The sequence below is a fragment of the Empidonax traillii genome, unplaced genomic scaffold, assembly GCF_003031625.1.
Source record: "Empidonax traillii isolate 1590-97213 ecotype Southwest subspecies unplaced genomic scaffold, ASM303162v1 scaffold87:size1256882, whole genome shotgun sequence".
NCBI lineage: Eukaryota > Metazoa > Chordata > Aves > Passeriformes > Tyrannidae > Empidonax > Empidonax traillii.
The window spans coordinates 250,790-272,817 of record NW_020955280.1 but is presented as its reverse complement, the minus strand read 5'-3'; the positions used below and the strand labels follow the sequence as shown (position 1 = coordinate 272,817).

The 22,028-nt window shown below is 56.4% G+C and overlaps 1 protein-coding gene across 2 annotated transcripts in view; it reads right to left on the bottom strand.

The window, feature by feature from the left end:
* Positions 1–1,095: 1,095 nt before the first annotated feature.
* Positions 1,096–22,028, bottom strand: part of DSCAML1 (DS cell adhesion molecule like 1) — a 95,850-nt gene continuing 74,917 nt past the window's right edge. Inside the window, exons 9-33 of one of the 2 annotated variants that reach the window (XM_027881334.1) lie at positions 20,187–20,465; positions 19,818–19,937; positions 19,507–19,683; positions 14,892–15,091; positions 14,503–14,599; positions 14,262–14,390; positions 13,698–13,865; positions 13,453–13,523; positions 12,327–12,567; positions 11,243–11,389; positions 11,006–11,161; positions 10,333–10,472; positions 8,980–9,133; positions 8,672–8,789; positions 8,411–8,574; positions 8,083–8,181; positions 6,333–6,521; positions 5,959–6,246; positions 5,720–5,875; positions 5,558–5,588; positions 5,095–5,213; positions 4,802–4,954; positions 4,406–4,600; positions 3,665–3,976; positions 1,096–1,992 (exon numbers count right to left, since the gene is read on the bottom strand). In XM_027881334.1, coding sequence (XP_027737135.1) covers positions 1,538–1,992; positions 3,665–3,976; positions 4,406–4,600; positions 4,802–4,954; positions 5,095–5,213; positions 5,558–5,588; positions 5,720–5,875; positions 5,959–6,246; positions 6,333–6,521; positions 8,083–8,181; positions 8,411–8,574; positions 8,672–8,789; positions 8,980–9,133; positions 10,333–10,472; positions 11,006–11,161; positions 11,243–11,389; positions 12,327–12,567; positions 13,453–13,523; positions 13,698–13,865; positions 14,262–14,390; positions 14,503–14,599; positions 14,892–15,091; positions 19,507–19,683; positions 19,818–19,937; positions 20,187–20,465 — 4,358 coding nt within the window. In that variant the 3' untranslated portion in view covers positions 1,096–1,537. The remainder of the gene's footprint in view (positions 1,993–3,664; positions 3,977–4,405; positions 4,601–4,801; positions 4,955–5,094; positions 5,214–5,557; positions 5,589–5,719; positions 5,876–5,958; positions 6,247–6,332; positions 6,522–8,082; positions 8,182–8,410; positions 8,575–8,671; positions 8,790–8,979; positions 9,134–10,332; positions 10,473–11,005; positions 11,162–11,242; positions 11,390–12,326; positions 12,568–13,452; positions 13,524–13,697; positions 13,866–14,261; positions 14,391–14,502; positions 14,600–14,891; positions 15,092–19,506; positions 19,684–19,817; positions 19,938–20,186; positions 20,466–22,028) is intronic. The other variant, XM_027881335.1, reaches the window with a different exon arrangement.

Below are 22,028 nucleotides of genomic sequence, written 5' to 3'. Positions count from 1 at the left end.
TGTATCTGCAAGGAAAACGCTGGAACCAGTGGGCAGCAAGCATGGATGGAGAACTGATGAAAACTTGAGCTTATAAATTACAGGAAATAAGGAAATGAAAGTGCAGTTCATTAATTAGACCTCGAAGCACCAGAAGCTCCTCAGGAAGGTGAAGTTGTACTTTGGGTTGCTAGAACAAGAGTTAATGGCCTGAGCTATTTTTGCCTTCCTGGGGTAGCAGAACAGGTAGCAGAACAGAGCCCCTGGCTCCTGCCTGAGCTTCAGCTGCTCTTGCTTTCACAACTACATAATAAAGGGGAGAGTAGAACCTGCATCTCTTTGGTGGTTTATTGCTGTAGCTGGTGCTGAAAACAAAGAGGAAAAATAAGAACCATTTATGGGGGGGCTGTTCCAGGCTTTATGGTGTTCCACTGTGCTATGGTGTGTCACAGTGCCCTGAGTCCTGGGGCACCTGTGCAGTGTTGTACCATGTCCTGTGCCACGATTCAGCACGCTGGAAGGCAGACACATCACGATCCGTGGCACTGTGCTGGATTTCTTGGGCTCCCCACTGTGCTGCACTTCACCACAGCGTGCCATGTTTCGCCGCTCACTGTGCTCAGCAGTGGTGCTGCTCCTCCTGCTCTCCCTGCTGCCACATCACAGGGAACCAGGCCCTGCTGTGAGGAGCTGGATGCTGGGTATGATGCTGGAGCTGCCCTGCACTTACCTTGAGATGCCAGAGCTGTGAGGCGCCGCAGCCGTGCATCGCTTCACCCCTCCGGATGAGCTGGACCAGGATTCCTGTCTGGCACTTTGGTTCACCCTGGGCTGTGGCTGAACTTACCAGTGACCCTGTGCTGTGGCACAGTCTGGCTGTGGCTGCGCTGTCTCACTCAGGACCCTGTTCCCATCCCTGACCCTCCTCCTGCCCCACGGCTCTGCAGGTCCATAAGTGCCTTAGTATTCCTTAGTATTTAATCTCTTTTCTCAGTATTCCTTAATATTTAATCCCATGTCTTAGTATTTCTGTACACTGGGCTGCCCTGGGCTGTCCCTCTCCATCCTCCTGCCCTGCTCTGCCTTAATTCCCTGCTCACTTAACAAACGCCCACGTATAAACATAACCTTTATTGCACACAGCGCTGGGTTTTTTTTCATAGAAAAAGGTATTAACACATAAGCATTTGCAAATTGAAGCAACTCCTGCTGTTTTCAGAACAGTAAAATAGCATGCAATGTCTCGGAGACGTTCCTTTTTAAAACCACCGACAAGATCAGGGAGAGAAAAGAAAAAAAAAAAAAAGTCGCTGAGTCTTTTCTTGTGCCCCTTTCAAAATGATGTGAAATATATATATATATGTTTACATATATATTATATTTTTAAATCTGTAACATCAAATTCTTTGTGCCCTGGTTTCTTTTTCTGTTCGGAGAAGAAGAAAATAGCTTCATTTTTATACAAAAGAGTTCATTATGTACAAGTTTGTTAATTAAATATAAATGGCGCGGGGTGGGGTCGGGTGGGGTGGGGACGAGCAGCATCCGGTGGGTGCCCCTACACCAGCGTGTAGGACTTGGAGTAGGCTCCGGCGCCCTGTTTTTGAGACCTGCCTACCCCCGACGTGCTCATCTCTAGCAGTGAGTCCCTGGAGCCCCCCACTTTGGAGTGCGTGGGCACCCGCGTCTCGGCGGCGGCGGCGGTGACGGGGGGCTCGGCCGCGGCGGGGGGAGCGGGCGCGGCGCTGGCGGCGGGCGCGGCCGCGGTGCCGGTCGTGCCGGGCATGGGGAGAGTCCTCTGAGGTAAGGTGGTTGCGGCCGAGGCCGGGGGAGGCAGCCCCAGGGGCTTGGTGCCAGGCTCCAGCGTCATGTGCCGGGCCTGCGCGTGGTACGCCCGGGCCAGGTTCCGGATGGACGCCTCCCGCGGCGGCACCACCGGGCACGGCTCGTGCGCGTCCGGCTTGCGGAAGAACGCGTCCGACTTGACGTACAGCGGGAGGTTGCAGTAGTCACCTGCCGAGGCAAGAGGAGGCACGTGAGGCTCTGGGGTGATGCCCCTGCCCGCCGCCCTCCGTCCTGTCATACGGAACACGTCGCGTCATCGACCCAAAATTGGCCCACCAGGGATGGGATGTGTCAAACTCCAGTGGGCAACATTAGACACAATGCCCCACGAGGTATCATAATGTAACACTATTGGTAATATTGTAATGTAGGAGCAATAAAGTAATCCTATTGGTAATGTTGTAATGTATAGAGCGATAATGCATTGTAATGGAAAAGGAACAATAATGTACTGCTTAGTGTGCTAATGTATTAATTCTAAGGGTAAGAATGCATTATGATGTAAAAGTAGTAATAATTGTACTGCTAAGTGTACAGTGTAATAAAAGACCTTAACACTATCACAGTGTTCTTTTTTATGTGTTATTATGTTTTCAGCTATCTATAATCCAGTATACTATGTATATGCAATGTATTATATGATGTTATTTTATTAGTGTGATGCAAACAAGTATTGACGGGGCATATATGTGTTCTGTACAGTAATGTACTTTCTGTAAATATTCCCTGTACATCCATGACATCTCTTACAGAACACAGGGCACACGTTTGTATTTACTGTACTTCGTATTTATGTATTTTGAATTTTGTATTTATGACACTGCATTTTTATATGTGTGTTATATACTAGACCTGCAAGAGACAATATAACAGTATTGCTTTTAATTGTACATGTTTTAAAATATGTTCTGTAAGCTGCATGCCATCTCTGTTCAGCTGTAACACACTATAGGATGTGTGTGTCATGTATGGCAGGATGCTTGTTATTAATCTGTGATATATCACAGTGGTACCTCTGCAGGTGAAGATCACCTTCTGTTCTGTAAAGCATCGTGGTAAATATCCCTTCTACTCTCTGCAGCATCTGTTAGAGCCCACAGCAGTGTGATAGGTAAGTTATATGGAAGGTTTTACTCTGCCAGTGTAAGTGTCTGTGCTGCAATAATAGATTCTGCTATGCTGTGTTATATAGCATCATATATAGTTATCACCTTAATTTAAGGTTTTATATCTATGTATGTATAAGACCCAGCATTGTTATATTGTCCCTTATAGGTGTTATAGTGTTATATTTCTGTTGTATTACACTACTGCCTTTAATTGTGTTCTGCAGCATCATCTGCAGCCATAGTACCTTAATTTAAGGATTTACATGTAGATGTAAAACACTTATATGTTACAAATATAAAAGACAAAATAATAACACCTCTATCCCTATAGCATTACTGCTATTAAAATATTAAAAAATACCAAGGAATGGGAAAAAAAAAATTAAGGAATGCAAAGGAATACTAAAGAATGGGAAGGAGTAGTAAATATGGGGGGGGGGCAGGGGGAAAAACTAAGGAATGGGAAGGAATACTAAGGAACAGGGAGAAATATCAAGAAACTGGGAAAAAAGATATGAAGGAACTTGAAGGAATACTAAGGAATTGAAAGGAAGACTAAGAATTTAATGGAATACCTGAAGAAATGGGGAACAATATTAAGCAACAGAGGAAGAATATTGAAGAGGGGGGAAAAATACTGAGAACACAGAGGAATACAAGCATGGGAAGGGCTCCTGGGGCGGTGGGACAGTTCTGGGGCAGGGCAGGGGCCGGGCAGGAGCTGTACATACTCTTGCTGGCGCGGTGCGGGATGGGCACGGCCACGCTCTTGCCGCGCTCGCTGTCCTGGGGCTTGGGCGGGGAGGCGGTGAAGCGGCAGATGCCGGGCTCGGACGGGGTGCTCATGGAGGTCATGCTGTCAGCATTGTCCGTGGTGCCCGTGGTCATCTGGTCGGAGGAGCTGTCGGAGATGAAGCACTCGGTGATCTCGAACTTGGCGTGCTGCAGCTGCTCCTCCAGCTTGGCGTGCTCGTAGGCGCGCGCCAGCTCCTCGTAGGTCGACGAGGCGCTCTCCGTGGACACCATGCTGTTCCGGCCCTTGTCTGTGGAGGAGAGGACGTGTCACCTACCTGGGAATTCTTCCTGCCCTGGGAATGCCTTTTTCCACGTCACTGTCATCACGGGAATGCCCAGGCTGTCCCTGCTGAGATATATCCAGCCATCTGCAAGGCCAGGTTGGACAGGGTGTGGAGCAACCTGGTCTAGTGGAAGGTGTCACTGCCATGGCAGGGGATGCAAGAGCATGATCTTTAAAGTCCCTTCCAAACCAAACCACTCCAGGATTTTATGATTCTATCTGTTCCCAGAGCTGGGCACACATCTGGCTGCTCAGAGCCACCACTGACTAAGTTCTACTTCTACAGTCGCCCTGAACTCACAGTCTGGGGTCATGGCAGTGAATCTGTGCACCCCAAACAGGCAGATCCCTGCCAGCAGCAGTGCCAGGCAGCCTCTGGGCAGTGCTGGCACACCTGTGTCCTGCGAGAGGCTGGCGCTGTAGCTGTCGCTCTCGGTGACCGTGATGCCGTGCTGGGAGCCCACTGTCCTCCAGTCCGAGGTGAGGGTCCGTGCCGGGGTGGACGCCTGGCACTTGGTGAGGGTCCACTGGCTGGAGTAGCGGTTGCGGGTGCTGTGCGCAGACTTCACGCTCTTCCTCGACACGGGGTCTAAGGCACGAAGGTGACACGGTCACGGGGGGTCCCTCCCACAGACAGCCAGGACGCTGTCCCATCTCCCTGGAGCACTGCCTGCTCCTTCTGCCTTACCAGCAGCTGCTTGGGGCATGGCCACTGCTGAGGGACAGGGGTCTACAAGTGCCCCAGGCTGCTCCCAGCACACCCACCCACAGCACTGCCACCACCACTCACTGGTGCCAGGGCGGATGTCTGACATGTCGATGAGGGGCCCCGTGTTCTGGATCAGAGCGGGGTGATGCAGCGAGACGCCCGTGCAGAAGCTCTGGGGGTTCACTGCCTGACTGAACTCTGTGTCCGTCACCGGGATCGTGGCTTTGTCATCCCCTGTGGGAAGAAGCTGGAGCTCAGACCTCTCTCTGGCCAGGAGCTCGCTGTAGGCGCCTGCTGGCCCACACTCAGCCCATCCACAGGATTGCCCTGGAATTTGAGGGCACAATGAGGATGGGAGATTTGCCTGTGCTTACCCAGCTGTTTGATGCCTTCCTTGTCCTCGATGAGGAGCTGCACCCGCGGGATGTCGATGTGCAGTCGGGGGCCCTGCGGGGGCCCCTTCACCGGCGTGTCAAAGCTGCGGTTATTCTTGCTGTGAGGTAAGAGGGGACGCAGACCCGGCCATTACCGGAGACAGCCCCGGCGGCTCCAGCCTGGGATGGGCTGGGCATTGCCACCAGCCAGCCCACCTGGGGCTCAGCTCTGCCCAGGCAAGCTCCAAGGTGGGTGCCAGGACCCTCCAGCAGGCAGGAGCAGCCAGGAACAGCAGGCTGCTGTGCTACGTGGGCACCGACACAACCTTTGCAGGCCTGAGCCCAGGAAGGTCTGAACTAGACAGGGCTGAACCTGGGCTTAAAAGCATCCAGGATCAGCCCTCAACACCAAGAATTCCTGTTTCCCCACCCAGCACCAGCCACAGGCAGCTCCGAGACCCACCTGATCAGCATTTCAGCCAAACTCTTGGCATCTGTGCAGGAGACAAAAAAAAAAAAAAAAAGAAAAAAAGAGGTTTTTTGTAAGGGAGATATTTAGGGCACAACAAAGTGGTCCAGGAACACAGCCTGGTCCTGTGCACTGAGCCTCTGAGCCCTGTCTCACCTCGGAGCCTCTTCAGCCGCTTCTCCTTCCTCTTCTTGCGGATGATGAAGAGCAGGGCCACTCCCAGCGTGGCCAGGATGACGGGGCAGGCGATGGTGAAGAGCTTCTTCACATCATCACCCTCCCCTTGGGCAGACTTGATGGGGGGGATGGTGCCTAGGGCAGAGCGCAGGCGGGTGGGTGATGAGTGTCCCAGGACCCCCCCAGCAGCGTGCCCCCCACCCTGTCACCCCACTCACTGCCGTCGTAGTCCAGCGTGGCGAACTGCGTGGTCTCGTTGCCGCAGCCGGCGCTGTTACAGGCCTTCATGCGCAGCTCGTACCACGTGGCCTCGCGCAGCTCGGTGAGGAAAACCTCGCCGGAGCTGTTGGTGCGCAGGCTCTGCCACACCCAGTTGCCCTTGGGCCGGTACTCCAGGACGATGGCAGTGATGGGGCAGCCGCCGCTGCTCCAGCCCTGCAGGTTCAGCCTGGCGTGCGTGGAGTTGATGTGGGTGAAGAGGTGCTGGTCCTTGCTGAAGGAGGGCTCTGCGGGAGAGGGGCTGTCAGGAGGGCGGTGGCGGGGAGGGGAGCGCCGTGTTCCCCCCACTAAGGACACCGTGGGGCTGGCTCACCTCTGCCGTGGGTCTTGGCCTCGATGATCTCGCTGATGCGTCCGGCCCCGACGCTGTTCTTGGCCGCCAGCTTCACCTTGTACCACGTGCCACACTTGAGGCTCTCCAGCTTGAAGGAGCGCTCGGAGGAGCTGATGAACACGTCCTTCCACTCCTCGCTGTTGTCCACCGAGTACTGGAGCACAAAACCTGTGGGAGCAAGGGCAGAGGGTCACTCCCAGGCACCCACTGCACACCGATTTGTGCACCACTGTGTGCTCACGAGTGGTGGTGGAATCCGCCTTCTCTGCCCACCACACAGGACAAGAGGAGTGTGGGTACCCCCCCCACCACCTCCTGAGTGCTCTGCCAGAGGGCCCCAGTCACACACTGCCCGCCCCCAGTGCCACCAGCATGGCCCCATTGCTTGGTTCCACAGGGGAGAGCGCGCTGTGATTGACTGGTGCGAGGCTATAAAGGGAAAGCCGGAATTAACTAGCTCCCTCGGGAAGCTGCAGGGAAGTTGCTTCTGTCATTGCACGCCGCCTCCTCTCCCGTGATGAAGAGTATTAGGAAGCACACTGTGTCCTAGATGAGCAAACCTGTTACGCTGCCACCAACAAGCCTGAAGATGGCTGGTCTGGGCTTCTCAGGGAGAGGCACACGGAGCTGGGGACGAGGGACACGGCACCAAGGGCACTGGTGCCCCCCAGGACAGCAAAACCCTGCTGCCCTGCCTGCTGACCAAGCTTTCATGGTGTACTGACACATCTTTGCAGGCTATTTTGCCAATTCTCAAATAAAGATAACAGAGAGGAGTGGGTTTTCTGCCTTGCTCTGTGTGTCACAAGCCACACAATGCAGAGCCTGCAGGACCACTTTGGTGCCAACACCACCTGGGCACTGGTGTGGTGATGCCAAAGGACCCATGTGAAGGTGGTCTGTGAGCACCAAGGCTTCCCTGTGGATGGTAATACCTGGACCTTCCCAGGGCCGTGGGCACATGATTCCCAGCGGTGTCAACACCAGCCCTGACACCCCCACACCACCCACGGTGCCTGGCACCCTGGTGCCTGCCACTGGTTATTTATTTATTTTGTACATGCAGCATGTTTTTAATATTTCTAATCCAATTATAACCAAATTTATCAACAGAGTCCGCTGGAGTGAAAGGCTGCTGGCTGGGGAGATTTGCTTGTAATTACTTTCATGCTTTTAATTAATTGTAAGCGAGGTCTCCTTCCTCACTCCCCGCTCCCCCCTCCGTGTGCAGCTGTTTCAACGTATAATTCATGAGATGAATCAGAGCAGAAAGGAGGCTTGGGAAAGCAGGGATGCTCCTGGAGCCCTCCTGAAATCCTCAGCCTGGCAGGGACAGGGGACAATTCTTGTCCTAGTGGGTTGAGAGTTGCTGGGAGACATGGAGCAGCACTGTGGTTGATCCTGGCCGCCAGCATCTGAGCACTTAATGATATGCCCTTCCTTAGCTACCTCAGTCCCTGCAGCTTGTCCAAAACACCTCACAATCCCCTCCTCAGGGCTGGAAGGCCCTGCTACGAGCTCAGAAGCATCAACCTTACTCTGGAGCATTTCTGAGGCATTTTGGAGAGGGGGAAATTGGGGCATAGAGACAAAAATGGGGCACAGCGTGCAGGGGTGTGCTTGAAAGGCATGAAAACATGTTCCATGAGCCTCAGCTTTCAGCAGCAGAGGCACCCATGGCTCTGGGATGAGGTGGTGGCACCAGCCCCATTGCTCACAGCAGCCCTACCTCGGATGGAGCTGCCCCCGTTGTCCCCAGGGATCCAGGCCAGCGTGATGGACGATGCCGAGGTCTTGGAGACAGTCAGGCGGGGCTGGTCCGGGGGCACTAAGGAGGAGGGAAAGCCCATGAGCACCTCACACACACAAAAGTGCCCCAAATTGTGCTCCCCAAAGTGCCAACGAGACCTCCCACTCAGCCCTGGGCCAGCACGAGCCCCCCATGCAGGACAGAGCTCGAGGTGCTTCACCCACTGAGCACTGGGCAGCAACAGCGTGGGGATGCAGCACATCCATGCAGGACCCCTGCTCCCTGACACGGAGGTGGGAACCCTCACCTTGCACCAGCAGGTTGATGATGATGGTGTCGAAGCCCCAGGTGTTGGTGGCAGTGCAGGTGTAGTAGCCGGAGTCCTCGGCCTTCACCGAGCGCAGCACCAGGGTGCCGTTGGCCTGGATCAGGCGGTGGCCATCCACTGTCACGGGGATGGCAGAGTCCTCGCTGCCCAGAGGGGAGAGGGTGTTTCAGCCGTGTGTGACACAGCAAGGGCAGAGCAGCTGGCACTGGCCCCTGGCACAGCTGGCAGCCCCCTCAGTACCTGTCCTTGGTCCACTTGATGGCAGGCACCGGCTCCCCAACGGAGTTGCACGGCAGCCTCACGTCCTTCATCCACGGCGTGGTGACGGTGCCTCCGAAGGAGATGATCTTGGCGGGGGCTTGGGGACAAGGAGGGGTGGTCAGCCTTGTGGGCACGACCCTACGCACAGACCCCAGAGCAGAGACCACCCATGCCGCATTCACTCTGGCCCCAGGCTGCTTCAGCTGTCCCTTCCCTCCAGCTGCCACAGCACCCCTTGGGGCAGGGGACAGGGGTGTGTGTCCCCCAGCCCGGCAGCCCCGCCGTACCTTTCCCTGCAGGCTCGATGGTGACCTTCTCGCTGATGTTGCCGCGGCCGGCGGAGGTGACGGCGGCCACCCAGAGCATGTACTGCTGCCCGCGGTTCAGGTGGGCGATGCGGTAGAACAGCTGGTCGGGGCTGGTCTCGTACTCGCTGGGGGCCTGCGGGGAGGGGGACGGGAAGAGGTGCAGCCTCGGTGAGACCCTCACCCCATCGCTGCCACCACCCCACTGCCGCGCCCTGGCTTTGCTCCCGAGCAGCAGCTCAGCTCCGCTCCCTGTTCCTCAATGCCGGTGTGAGCCGGCTGGTGTCGTGATTCCTCCAGGGAGCCCGGGCTGGAGCCCGAGGAACAGATGGCTGCGACGGCATGGTTTGTTCCCGGGAAAGGAAAGGACGCTTCCCTGACACCCGCCAAGCTGCGGCGGGGGCCAGTGTGGGGGCAAACCCCTCACCAGCCTGCCTCAAACCCTCTGTGGCCACAGGGAGGGGCCAAGGGGTCCCCAAAACGTGCGTGGGGTCACCTCCTGCATCGCTCACAATGACTGTCCCAACCCTGCCGTGGCCCTTCCGAGAGGTCTGGTTGTGTGCAAGTGCCAGGGCCAGTGCCCATCGCATCACGGCCAAAGTCACCCTGCTCCAGGCACACCACGTGGGAAAGGGCTGCCCTGCACAGCATCTGGCCATCCCAATATGCCAGCAGCAGACAGGGATGGGGGCTCCACCACCCCTGTGGCACGGGATGGCTGTGGTATTTACACGTGTGACCACGCAGGGACCTGCACGTTCCCTGTCTCCACACGCGTGCCCTTGCGGGGCCCACAGCTGTAAACGTACCCCAAAGCAGACACACCTATATGAATATTGTATAGTATACATAATTTTTTTTTTTACCCAAATGACAGTTTTGACAAGATGCCAAGAAAACAATATCGGATCCCAGCGGTTTTACCAGTTGCTTTGATGAAAAGATTATGTTGCCCTGGAAACCAGAGGCTCAGATAGTGAAATGAGTTTGAGAAGGAGCTTTTGATAAGCACTAGTCTGCAGACCTCCCATCAACCTCTCCCTCACCAAGGAGGGATGGGGCCAGGTTGGATTTCTATTTCATTTTTGGTCAGCTGCTGGCACGTTTCACCCTCTGGAGCGAGCACTGAGCAGGGTAGATGCTGGAGACAATGGGCCCATGTCCTGATTACGGGTATCCATGGATGCCCTCGGACAATTCTGCAGCGCATGGACCTCCTCAAGGGGCCTTTGCTATTGCCTGGCATCAGCCCTCCCTCCTGCTCCTGCCTGGACAGCCCAGCATTCCCTGGCACACAGTGGTGATTCCCATCTCACCCCCATTCCCATCACGTACCGGCTGCCCCGAGCCGGGGCTGGAGCAGAAGATGGTGTATTTCCGGATGATGCCATTGGGCTTGGCCGGGGGCAGCCAGGACACCACCACGCTGCTGGCTGAGGATGGGACAGCCTTGATGCCAGCTGGGGGACCTGGAACTGAGGAGGGACAGTGTGACAGAGCCGGTGCCTGGAAGTCTCCAAGGTCTCTGCCCACCACACGCTGGGAAGCAGCTGCAGCGCTGGTGTCACACTGGGCAAGTACAAAGCAGGGACAGGTCTGCCCGTGGGACACCTCTCCATGGGTGGCTCTGGTCCCCAAGTGAGCCTGAGGCAGGAGGGTTAATTGCAGCCCAAGCTCTGGTTTAGAAATCATGATTGGCTTTTAATGGCCATCCCCTTAATCTGTCAGTCGTACCCTGCCCAGCTGCGCCTCCCTCCCAGCATCTGGCGCTGCTTCGCAGGACACAGGCCCAGGAACGCTCTGCTACCGAGTTAATGGCATTAAAGTAGGGCAGGCGGGGTGTAAATATTTAAATATCCGCACTTAAGGAAAAGGAAAAAAAAAAAAGGGAAAGGGAAATGCCCTGCCCATGGCTGTACACGGGGGGTTTCCTCCGTGCCCCCGCAGCCACTCCAGCGCAGCAGCACAGGGCGCTGCTGTGGCACGAGCGAGGGGCAGTGCCACTTACTGTCCTCCTTGGTCTGGATGTAGAGCACGCTGCTGCGCACGCCGTCGCCCGCCTGGGTGTAGGCCAGCACCTGCACGCTGTAGTTGGTGAACTTCTCCATGCCCCGCAGCTCCACTCGCTCCCGCGTGGTCGTGATGTTCTGCATCTCGCCCCACTCTGCGGGGAGACGGGGCCCGTCAGCCCCCTGCTGCCACCCACCCGGGTCCCCCCTGTCACCTGCTGCCCACGAGCACTCACCTCCGTCCATGTAGAGGGACCAGAAGATGACCCGGTACCCCTTGAGCACCCCGTTGAGGGTGCTGCGCGGGGGCTCCGACCACGAGATCACGGCCACGTCCGAGGTGATGGAGATGGCCCGCACATTCTCGGGGGGCTGGCTGGGAACTGGGGAGGGGGTGGACGAGGAGGACAATCAGCAGGAGGGTGGAGATGCCAGGCTAAGGGAGCCATGTCCCATGCAGCCCCATAGGACCCCATCCCGCCGCTCCTCTGTCACCCCCTGAGCCGGTCCTGCCCAGCAATGCTCTGCCTCCAGCACGCAGTTTTGCTCCTCCTGGACCACTGACCACACATGCTCGTGGTGACAAGGAGTCAGTCCACTGGGACTGGCTGGACTTCCCAGGGAAGGGAGAGCAGGAGAGCTGGCTGGATGTGAGGTAATTAGATCCCATTGCCCCGTAAGAGGTAACTCTAATTTTTATGAGCATTTAAACGATAATACATCACCGTAACGATCCTCTTTGAAAATGATTATTGTTTCATATTACTTAGGTGCAAAAATATAAGCACCATGTAATTAGGGACAGAGTATAATAAACTAATACAGATAGTCCGTTTGAACGAAATGAAGGTAATATAATTATGGAAAAGACACTATTGCTAAAACAGGGGCCCTTGAATACCCCAGGAGGAGTGCTAATGCAGCCAGGAAACGATCATGGTTTGACAGGCTAACGAGAGCCTTAATTAAGTATGAAAAACTGCTGAGCAAACGCACTGCAAAACTTTTTCCTCGTTGTTTTTAAAGCGACTGAGGCCATCAGCCACGTGTCCCAGACGGAAACCTGCCTGGCACTCCGGCAGTGCCTAAATTCACCTTGCATCCTTCTAACCGTGCCAGAAACCCCGTGGTGCCAGGGGTGTCCTGACATCTTGGTGCTCCCAGCTCCTTCCCAGGGAGCTGCGAGGGTGCACACAGCTAGCGCTGCTGGTGGCAGCCACCACCCCAGACCTGCTTGGGACGGGGTAGGGAGGGACTGAGAATCCCCCAGTCAGTGGAGAGCAGGAAAACTGCCTGGTTTGGTCAGAGGGACAGCCTTACCATCCTCCAGCGTGGTGGCATTGATCTCGCTGGACGAGGGCCCCGTGCCCGCGCGGTTGAACGCCTGCACCACCACCCCGTACTGCGCGAACTTCTTCAGGTTGTCCAGCGTGTAGACCTCGCTGTCGCCCGTGGCCTTCATCTCCACGATGCTGTACTGCCCGTTGCTGCCCGGGCTGTTCTCCCGGTACCCAATCTGGTAGCCACGGATCACCCCGTTCTGCAGCTCCTTCTTTGGGGCCTGAGGAACGAGAAGGGGAGTGGTGTCACGCAGAGTTATGGGGTCAGGAGGCTCGTGGGGCTCCATGTCCTGACTACTTCTCTTCAGTGGCCTTTCTCAATGCTACTAAGTTGTTTTCTCTCCCTACAGCACTTGGGTGCATACACTGAGCAGCAAAATAGAGATAAAATCTCCCATGGGTCCTTGGAGCCACCAGAAAGTGCTGGCCTGGGCAGCAGGATGTGCCCAGACAATACCAGTCCCCAACTGGAACAGCTCAGCAGGAGGAGGGAAAACCCCAAGTCTGGCAGCCTTAGAGGCCACATTGAGATCAATCTTAACAATATTTCTCTGAAGCATTAAGAAATCAATAGGGTTGATTGCAAATTTATGTTACAAAGCCAGTGCGATCCATCTTGCTGAAATACTCCTAAAACGAAGTGACTTATCTTTCAAGTGAATCTTACTTTCCATTAATCTGTTTTTCAGTGCTTAAGGGGAGGGGGGAGAAGCTGGAACCCTAAATTTATTGACTTAGCAGTTCATTCCCAAGTCCTAACTTTATAATCAATTTTATTTTTCATTAGGCAGCTTTGGAAAAATAAATCCGATTCTAAGTTTTATCGATCTCTGCTCAAACACTTTGCAACCTGGCATCTCAGTTTTTACATATTTATCTTCTCTCCCCCATGGCCCCCCATGGACACCCTATGAGATAATGAGCTTGTTATAAAACAGGATTAATAAGGGCCCCATGCGAACTGCATGCCCAACCTTTGGGTTTTCATTTTTCCTGGGAAATCCTTCCTGACCCTCACAGTGTTGATGACATGCTGAGTCCCAGGACACGATGGGAGATCTGCCTGAGCCCCTGTGGCCAGGGAAAGCCATCCTGGCCTCACTCACCTTCCAGGTGACCTGGATGCTCTGGGATGTCATTGGCTGCAAGGTGACATCCATCGGAGGGCCATCGGGAGCTGCGGAGAAACAAACCCAAAAGAGCATGTTGGGAAGCATCAGGGAAAGGAGCCTCCTCATCAGGAAAACCCTTGGCTTTAGGAGAGCTGTGTCTCAGCCAGCTTATCCTCACTCAAGGCTGCCCCTTGGCCACCCCTGCCCACTGTCCCCAGAGCCTGAGCTGGGACTGGCACCTGCTTCCTCCGTGCTGATGGTGAGCTCCTTGCTGGGCTCGCTGCGCCCGATCTTGTTGAAGGAGTACATGCGGATGCTGTACACCGAGGCGGGGTGCAGGTCCACGATGTTCGCCTGGTTGATGGTCGGGGAGATGTTGCGCGTAGACTGCTTAAAATCCCAGGAATCTGGAAGAGCGGTGGAGCAAGACGGGAGGGTCAGCACCCGAATCCCGCCCCGGGGTCTGCGGCACCGAGGGGGCCGTGCTCAGGCAGGTGAGGTCCCCAAGCACCTCCAGCTTTTGTCCCCCTTGGAGATGAGCCGCTTCCCTCTCTCGCCGCTGTGCATCTGGGGTTCAACTTTTCACAAATATTGTCTCTTTTAATATTCCCTTTCAAATGCTCCCATCCAACAGAAATTACCATATTTCATTAATGCTGCTCTCTCCTTTCTTCATCAAAGGAACAGGGATGCAGAGTATTCCCTTGGAGGTGCCGCTGGGGCAGCCCCGCACCTGCCCGCAGAGCCCAGCCCCAGGACGCAGCCCCGCTGTGGCACAGGGAGGGGACGTCACTGCCACCCACCTGACTTGTTCTTGTACTCGATATCGAACCCCGTGATGATGCTGTTGCCGTCAAACCGCTGCGTCCATCGCAGATTCATACTCCGGGCTTTCACCTCGCGGATCTCCAGCTCCGGTGGGTCAGGGGGCTCTTGGGGACACACGGGCAGGTTAGGGACACAGGGAGGGAGGCCCTCCAGGAGCAGGGGGACCCTCGCAGCAAGGTCTTGAGCCTCAGGGCTTGCGCGTGGGGGATCGAGTACCTTGGACGGTGAGCTGGATCAAGCCTCTGTCCTCGCCGTAGGAGTTGATGGCGTGACAGGAGAAGAAGACGGAGTCCCCACGGTCGGCTGGTTTCAACTGCAAATGTTTCAGGGAGAGGAGCCAATTCAGGCTGAGCTGCCGTGAGCACCGTGCCCCCGCCTCCCCCTGCCTTCACTGCCTGCCCCCACCACGGTGCCGCTGCTGGAGTCACAATCCCTCCAGCGGGATTCCTTACCATCCCACCCCGCTGGGCTCTCTTTTGCCACCCAGGGAGCCCAGCCACAGCGCCAGCCTCCACGGCACCCACCCAGGGTCACTGACACCCTCCCTGCGCACGCCCTGTGCCATCTGCCTCCCCCCATCGCCCAGCAGGACCCCCAGCCCTCACCTTGAGGGTGGAGATGACCTCGTCGCCGTTGTCCTTGGTGGTGATGGCGTAGCGCATGTTGCGGTCGGGGTCGATGACGGTGTCGCCCTTCTCCCAGCGGATGATGATGGGCCGCTCGCCCCGGGCCGTGCAGTTCAGCTCCTTGGTCTGTCCCTTGATGGCGATGGTGGTGTTGGGGTGGGAGGTGATCATGGCTGGGACTGCGGGGAGGCAGAGGGTCACCGGTGCGCCCAGGGCACGCCCAGGTGCCACCTGTGGCTGCCCAGCCACGGCAGAGCCCACAGACCCCGCCGGGGAGGTGGCGGATGGGGGTCTCACCAACAGGCCACGCAGCCCAAAGCGGAACCGTCTCGCTGCATTATACAGCTCAGGATCATAAAATAATGAAGCAGATAAATTTTATAATGCGTAGCATTACACCGGGGTAGACAATAAAACGTGAAAGACAAATAACCAAGCGCACACTATAATGAAGAGAAAGCCTCCAGTCTGAGACGTGCGGGTATGAATTATTGACTAAGGTTTTACACTCCCGAGGATGAGAGGAAGAATGTTTTCCATCACGGATTTGCATAATTCACTCGTATAAACCTGGGCAGAATACAGAGTGTGATTCCCCATCAGCAAGGCCGCCTTTGCATTGCAGATGCCAGAGATGATTTTTTTTTTGTTTTTATCCATAGCCACCCCAATATGCAAAGAGGGATGGTGGGGACACCCTGTGCCACGGTCACCACCCATCCAGGGTGCAGCACCCAGTGCTGCTCGAGTAGTGGGTGCAGGGATGGCTGATCCTTGCTGTGAGGATGCTGCACTGATCCCCAGCCAGGCTCTTCCCTGCTCCAAGAGCCAAGATCTCATGCCACCCCCGTGCCATGCAGTGGGCTGGCTGTGGCAGGCATCACGCAGGAGGAACGGGGTTGGGGGACCAAGGGCAGCCTGGGTAAGCAGAAAAAAATGTAATGCATAAACAAACAGCAGTGCTGAGTCCCGCAGTAATGTATGATAATGACAATCCGCAAAGGCAACACACACTGTTCTAATGGGACACAAGAGGCTCTAATGAGCTACGACTTCTCGGCTTTCTGTGGCAATGTAATTCAATTAACAGCGAAGGAAACCTTTCCTCTGGAGCTGCCAGTGTTTGTGGGGTGCAGGACAACACCATGGGCAGCACCTGTGGCAATCCTGTCCAGAGGGAAGCACAGCCTCCCACAAGCTGGCATGAGGATGGCAAAGGGCAGGGATGTTGGGGCACTGCAGTCTATGCCATGGGAAACCAAGGGTTACAAGAAACAGAGCAAGACTTCTCTTAGCCCTGCCCTGTCCTATCCCCAGCTGTGTGCCCCTCTTATCCCAGCTCTGACACCTCTGTCTGCCTGCAGTCAGGGATCCACCAGGAGAGGGGCAGGAATGGAAAGCACTGACCAAAACCCAGCACTCCACATCCCACCAGGGTGAAGACAGAGCTCAGGGACCAACAGGGGCTCTTGCACCCATGCCAAACCAGGGCTAACTGGGCACACACCCCTGGATTAGGGTCTCAGCACCCAGTTTTGGCACTATGGCAGCTTTTTCCAGGCTCCTGACCACTGTCCCCAGTTCCTGCCAAGGAAAACCATCAGAAAACCAGTTGGCAGGCAGGAGCACAGCCCTCATTCAGCCCAGGCTGGAGGCCTGTGGGTCACAGAGGGTGTTCATGCCTGCAGGTGCCAAAGGGGCAGGGCAGCCTTGCAGGGCTGTGGCAGCTGTGGAGGCATCGGCCCCGTTCCCAGCGAGCAGCAGCCCCGGGAGAGGAGCTCCGTTTCAGGCTCTGCTTCACTGAAATGCACTTATTGATGTTTGATTAAAAGCAGCTCTTTGGATGTAAACATATCAACTTCTCTCAATTGCTGGGGTCCCAGGAGAGCGACATGCCGTCCAGAGCAGGAAAACAGCACAACAAACCCAAGGAAAACCCCAGGCAGCCGTTAGGACAGCACAGATCAGGGCGCAGGGGCAGCGCTGCTTGCACGTTGGTACCCGACACCTGCCTTGGAGCAGCTCTGCCACTTGCAGAGGGACAGCATTGCTTGGGACTGACCACGGGACCTCCAGGGCTGGCCAGGGGCTGCTCCTGGCCAATCCTGGGTGCAGGGACATCATTAATGGTTCCTGCCCATCAGAGCACCAGCCACAGCCCCAGTCAGCACTTTGGCAGACAGGTTTCCCTTGAGGAGAGCTCACCGCCGATGTGCCCACCCGTCCTCCTCGTGCCCAGCCAGCCCAGCCACTCCCCCGTGCCCACGGGCCTTGTTAACAAGGCCCCAGCCAGAGGCTGGTCCTGCTGGCTGGGCAGATAAGCCTGGCAACAAAGGCAGATGACAGCCACCAGCATGCTCTGCTGTCCCACGCCGGGCTGGGGCTCGAGCTGCTTCACGGCACACTGGTGACAACTGAATGAGAACAGTGACAAGGGTGACAACGGCTGTGCCTGCCTCCCTCGCCCCCCTCTTTCTTGTTTGGAGCCGGCTCTGTGATGTTAATTTGATTGCACCCATCTCAGCTTCCTTTCTACACTGATTAGCTGAGTTTCACCTGAAGCATGAGATTAATTCAAATTGCATGGAAGCAATCAGTTATGCTCGTGCCGTATACGGCAGCGAACTCCAAACAGGGCTGTGCCGTGACACACAGGCAGTGGCCCCTCTCCCTGCCCCCCAGCTGGACCCCCAGCATTGAGGTGCCAGCGAGGACCAGGCAGAGGAGCCCCCACTCCAGCGAGCACTGCCCAGTGCTCGGGCACAGCCAGCGGGACCCCCCGAGGATGTGACTGTCCCCATCCTGCCCCTCCGCTCTCAGCACCCCGGCAGGTGTGCAGCCATGTGCTAAATGGCATTTATCACGCGCTGGTGGTCCCCTCACCTGAGCCCAGCCCACCCCGCTGTCCCCTCGGGCACAGGCTCCCGTCCTCCAGCATTCCCCACCTTCCACTCTGTGTCCTCCCAGCTGGGTGCTGGTGAGTTCCTCCCCAAAACAGGGAAGGACAGGCTGCCATGGTGCAGCAGCAACCAGGGACAGCAAGGCCCCAGCCCTATGGGTGACATCCCCATGCCAGTAAATCCTGTGGCTTTTCTTGCCCATGCCCTGACAAAAGCAGCGTCCAGCTCCTCCTGGCACTGCCAAGTCCACGGGCACTCGGCCAGGACGGCACACACTGTCCAGTGTGTTACCTGACTGGCCCCTGGAGCCCAGGATGTGCAATGCTGGCTGCCTGCAGCACTCCCTTCTCCCCTGCTGACCGCCTGTGTGCTTTGTTTGGGCTCTGATTAACTCTCATTTAACTCTGTCCGCAGTGGCCTGACTTTCAGGAAAAGCCAGCACTGATCTCCCTTTAATTGGACTGACATTTCACTAAACAAACAAAAACCCCAAAATGAAACAAAACAAAGAGCCCATCTAATGCTTAATTGGCTGTGGCGCTTTGTCTACCTATTCATCCAAACCTTTTCAAAGGCGGCAAGGGCTCCGGGAGATGCAAAAGCACACGCATAATAAGGTTATGTGCTATTCAAGTCAGCAAGCAACCTGTCCTGGGATGCAATTACGGCAGATAGCAGGGACACGGCACCAGTTCGGGCTCCCAGACTTCGGCACGTTCACTCGGGATTAATCGCCTCGACTTTGTACCTGCACCTCATTGAAGTGCCTTGTTTGAAGTCGCTCGTTTTGATTCATCAGTCAGCGGGATAAATTAAACAGCTGACAGGGAGGGGAGAAGGAACCTGGGAAGGCTGGGTGGGGAGGGGAGAAGCCCCTGAGAGAAACGGCTGCCAATGCCAGGAAAGAAAGTGCCTGGTTGGGGAGGGGGAGGCAGGAAAGGAGCTGCCTGAGCCAGAATCACTTTCTCCTTATCTCATCCCAGAGACCTCAGCCACATGTTGGCGCTCAGAGAGGGCTGCACATCCCCTCTACCCAAAACACCTCGCCCAGGGGACAGCCAGGGTGTTGGTGGCTCCCACAGCTGCACCTGCAACCTCCATCCACTCCAGCATGGGGCCAGCGGCCAAAGGACTTACTGCTTCAACCCCCCTGGTGTGTGCAGGGCAAAGCTTAGCCCTGCTGAGCCCAGTCCCGACCCCAGCCTCTCTTGGAGACATACAGGAGCAAGTGTGACAGGGCCAGACCCCCTCCACCACCTCCTTTTGGAGGCTGGAATGCTCACGGCAGCCACGAGCCCTCTAACTAACGCGGAGCTGGCAATTATCCATTCTGCTGGTAGCAACGGGAGAGCAATCCAATAACACACACGGTTCAAACACGGTGTCTAACAACACTTCCCGGCCCATCCCTGTCAAAGTAGCCCAGCTATTTCCTTTCCTCCTGTATGATGTAGATTGATTGCTTGGTTTTATTAAAGACAAAGTGTGTTTAATACCAAAAGGGAAGTGGGTCCCTGGAGGGGAGGAATCAATGCCCTCCCGTGCCCTGCACATCGATCGCGGCGTTGCGCGGAGCCAAGGCCGGAGCGCGGTTGGAGCAGCAGGAACCCTCGGAAAGGAGGGGGGGCTACACTAGACCAGGCTCTGCTGGTGACCACAGCTCCCACAGCCACCCCACAGCCCTGGGTACTTACTCTTGACGGTGAGAAACATGGACTTGCTGATGTCTGTGCCCACGCCGTTGCTGGCCTGGCACAGGTAGTAGCCAATGTCCTCCTCCAGCACGTGGCGGATGAGCAGCGAGCTGTTGGGCAGGATCTGGATGCGGCCCGTGAGGGGGATGGGGTGGTACTGCTGGGGGTTGCCGCTCCCTAAGAGGGGACACAGAGACACGGAGCTCAGCTGAGGCAGAGGAGCGAGGCTCAGAGCTGGGGTGGCCATGCCAAAGGGACTCTCCACAGCCCGTCCCAGTGTCCCAACACGGTGCCATATGACCCATCCCTACCTTTAGCGTGTTTCCACATGACTTTCGGAGGGGGGTATCCATCAACAGAGCAGTTCAGCACCCCGGCTTTACCATAAATGCCATCTTGGTTGTTGGGTTGGACCACAAAACGAGGAGGCACTGAGGAATTTGAGAGGAAAAGATGGTCACTGTAGCAAAACCCCCATCAGATCCCTATAGCTCCTCCCTGCACGGGGAGTGCCCCGTTGCAACTCTGCTCCTCACCCTCCCACCCGCTCCTGTGCCTGCAGAGCAGCCTCCCACCTTCTCTCTGCTCCCCACTGTGCTTCCCTCCCTCGCTGCCCACCCTCCTGAGCCCACCGGGGTGGCAGCACCAGGCCCGGGCTGGCTGTGCCCCGTGGAGCTCACCCCGCACGATGAGCTGCCGCTCCCGGCTGACGGTGGCCGCGTCGTTGCTGGCGATGCAGGTGTAGTTGCCGTTGTGCTTGAGGGAGACGCTGGAGATCTGCAGGGAGCTCATGAACTCCTTGCTCTCGATGGTGACTCCGGAGCCGGAGAGGATGACGTGCCCGTCCTTCCTCCAGGTGATGTGGATGGGCATGTCCCCGGAGGAGACCACGCAGGGGATGTAGAGGAGCTGCCCGATGGAGGCTGGTGGGAACTCGAAGGGCTGGATCAGTGGAGGGACTGTTGAGGGGAGAGGCAGAGAATGCTGGAGAGCCCATCCAGGAAAACCTTCCTCCAGCAGGGACAGACTGCACTGGGGCTTAGGGAGAGATGCTGTCCTGGGAGAAGCAGCAGCTCAGAAACTAAGGCAGGCTTTTGGTTCCACCAGGAACATGGGCCAGGGGAGAGCAGAAGGTGCTGTTAAGCACAGAAGAGCAGGAAGACTTCTCCCTCCTGACAGGGCCACCCTGCTGAGAGCAGGATGGAGAAACACCAGCCTCCAGAAAATAGCAGACCCTGCAGTGGGGAAAGCCCTGGCTGCCCCCAGCACGTGCCAACCAAAATTCCACCTCAGCATTTATCTGCTCGCAGAAAAGCCATTATTAGATGGATGCTTTTCTTAAAGGCTCCGGATTCAGAACCAGCCATTATCTTTCTGATAACTTAATTAGGCAACCGCAGCATCTCTGGCAATGTGGGAGGGGGAAGAAAGTGGAGAGAGGGAGACAATTAGCTTAACAAGGCTCAGCACCTGGTAGACGAGCTCCTCTTTCTGCAGTCTCCATAATTAAATTAGCAGGCTGCCAATTGTCCCTTTGGCAGAAGGGAGCTGCCCTCTCCTACAGGCACAGGGGCAGCTCTCTGTACCCCCCGCTCATCCCTGGGCTCCACCTCCCCCACAGTGCCCAGTCTCAGCACCACTGCCTGGTCCCTGGGCAGGGGGCAAAGCAGGGCTGTCACTGTTCTCCTTAGGTGCAAGCTGCTGCCACCAGGCACACAGCTAGAGGCAGGTACAGGCAGGTACAGGCAGGGCTTGCCTGCCCCTTCGCCGGCTACAGCGACGTGGCTCGAGCTGCCGGAGCCATGGAGCCAGTGCTGTTTTCCATAATTAATGAATAATTAATTGGGAATGCACTGCAGTCTATTGCAGAGCGGGGATGGGCTTGTGGATCCGCACCTCTCCGAACGTGCCCCTCTGGCTGCTGCTGAGCACCGGGAAAAGGACAGGCCCCCACTCCACAGACCGAGCTCTCCCTGCTCCAGCTTTCCACAAGCCAACTCACAACTCTCCTTTCCTTCCCCGGTCACTCCCCACTGTGACTCTCCTTTCTCCAGGGCTTCGGGCTCTCATGGGGCTGCAGCAGGAGCTGGTCACAGCCCCGAGCACCGTGCCAGGGTCTCCCTGCCCACAGTGCCATCACAGAACCCATCTCAGCAGCTCAAGTCCAGAGGGCACCCCAGCAAACAGCCTCTGCCTTCCCATGAGGTGAAGCATCACCCCACGGTGCTGGCATTGCCAGCTGCAGGGCTGGTGTCAGCACCATGCTCCCCAAATCGCTGCAGCCACCCGAGCAGAGCCGTGTGAGAGCCCCAGGACAGCACCAAACCCACACGGGATTAATTAAAACCTTCAAAGACTTCTGCAGGAAGAAGGAGCTGTCAGGGCCCCTTGGAGGAGGCTGGATGCTGGATTGTGCTTCTGGGGAAGCGCCCCAGCTGCTGCCCCGAGCTAAAAAGCCCTGTGGAGCTGGGAGGTTTGGAGCTGGAACCTGGGGGTCCTGGGGTCCTCCAGAGAAGCAGCAG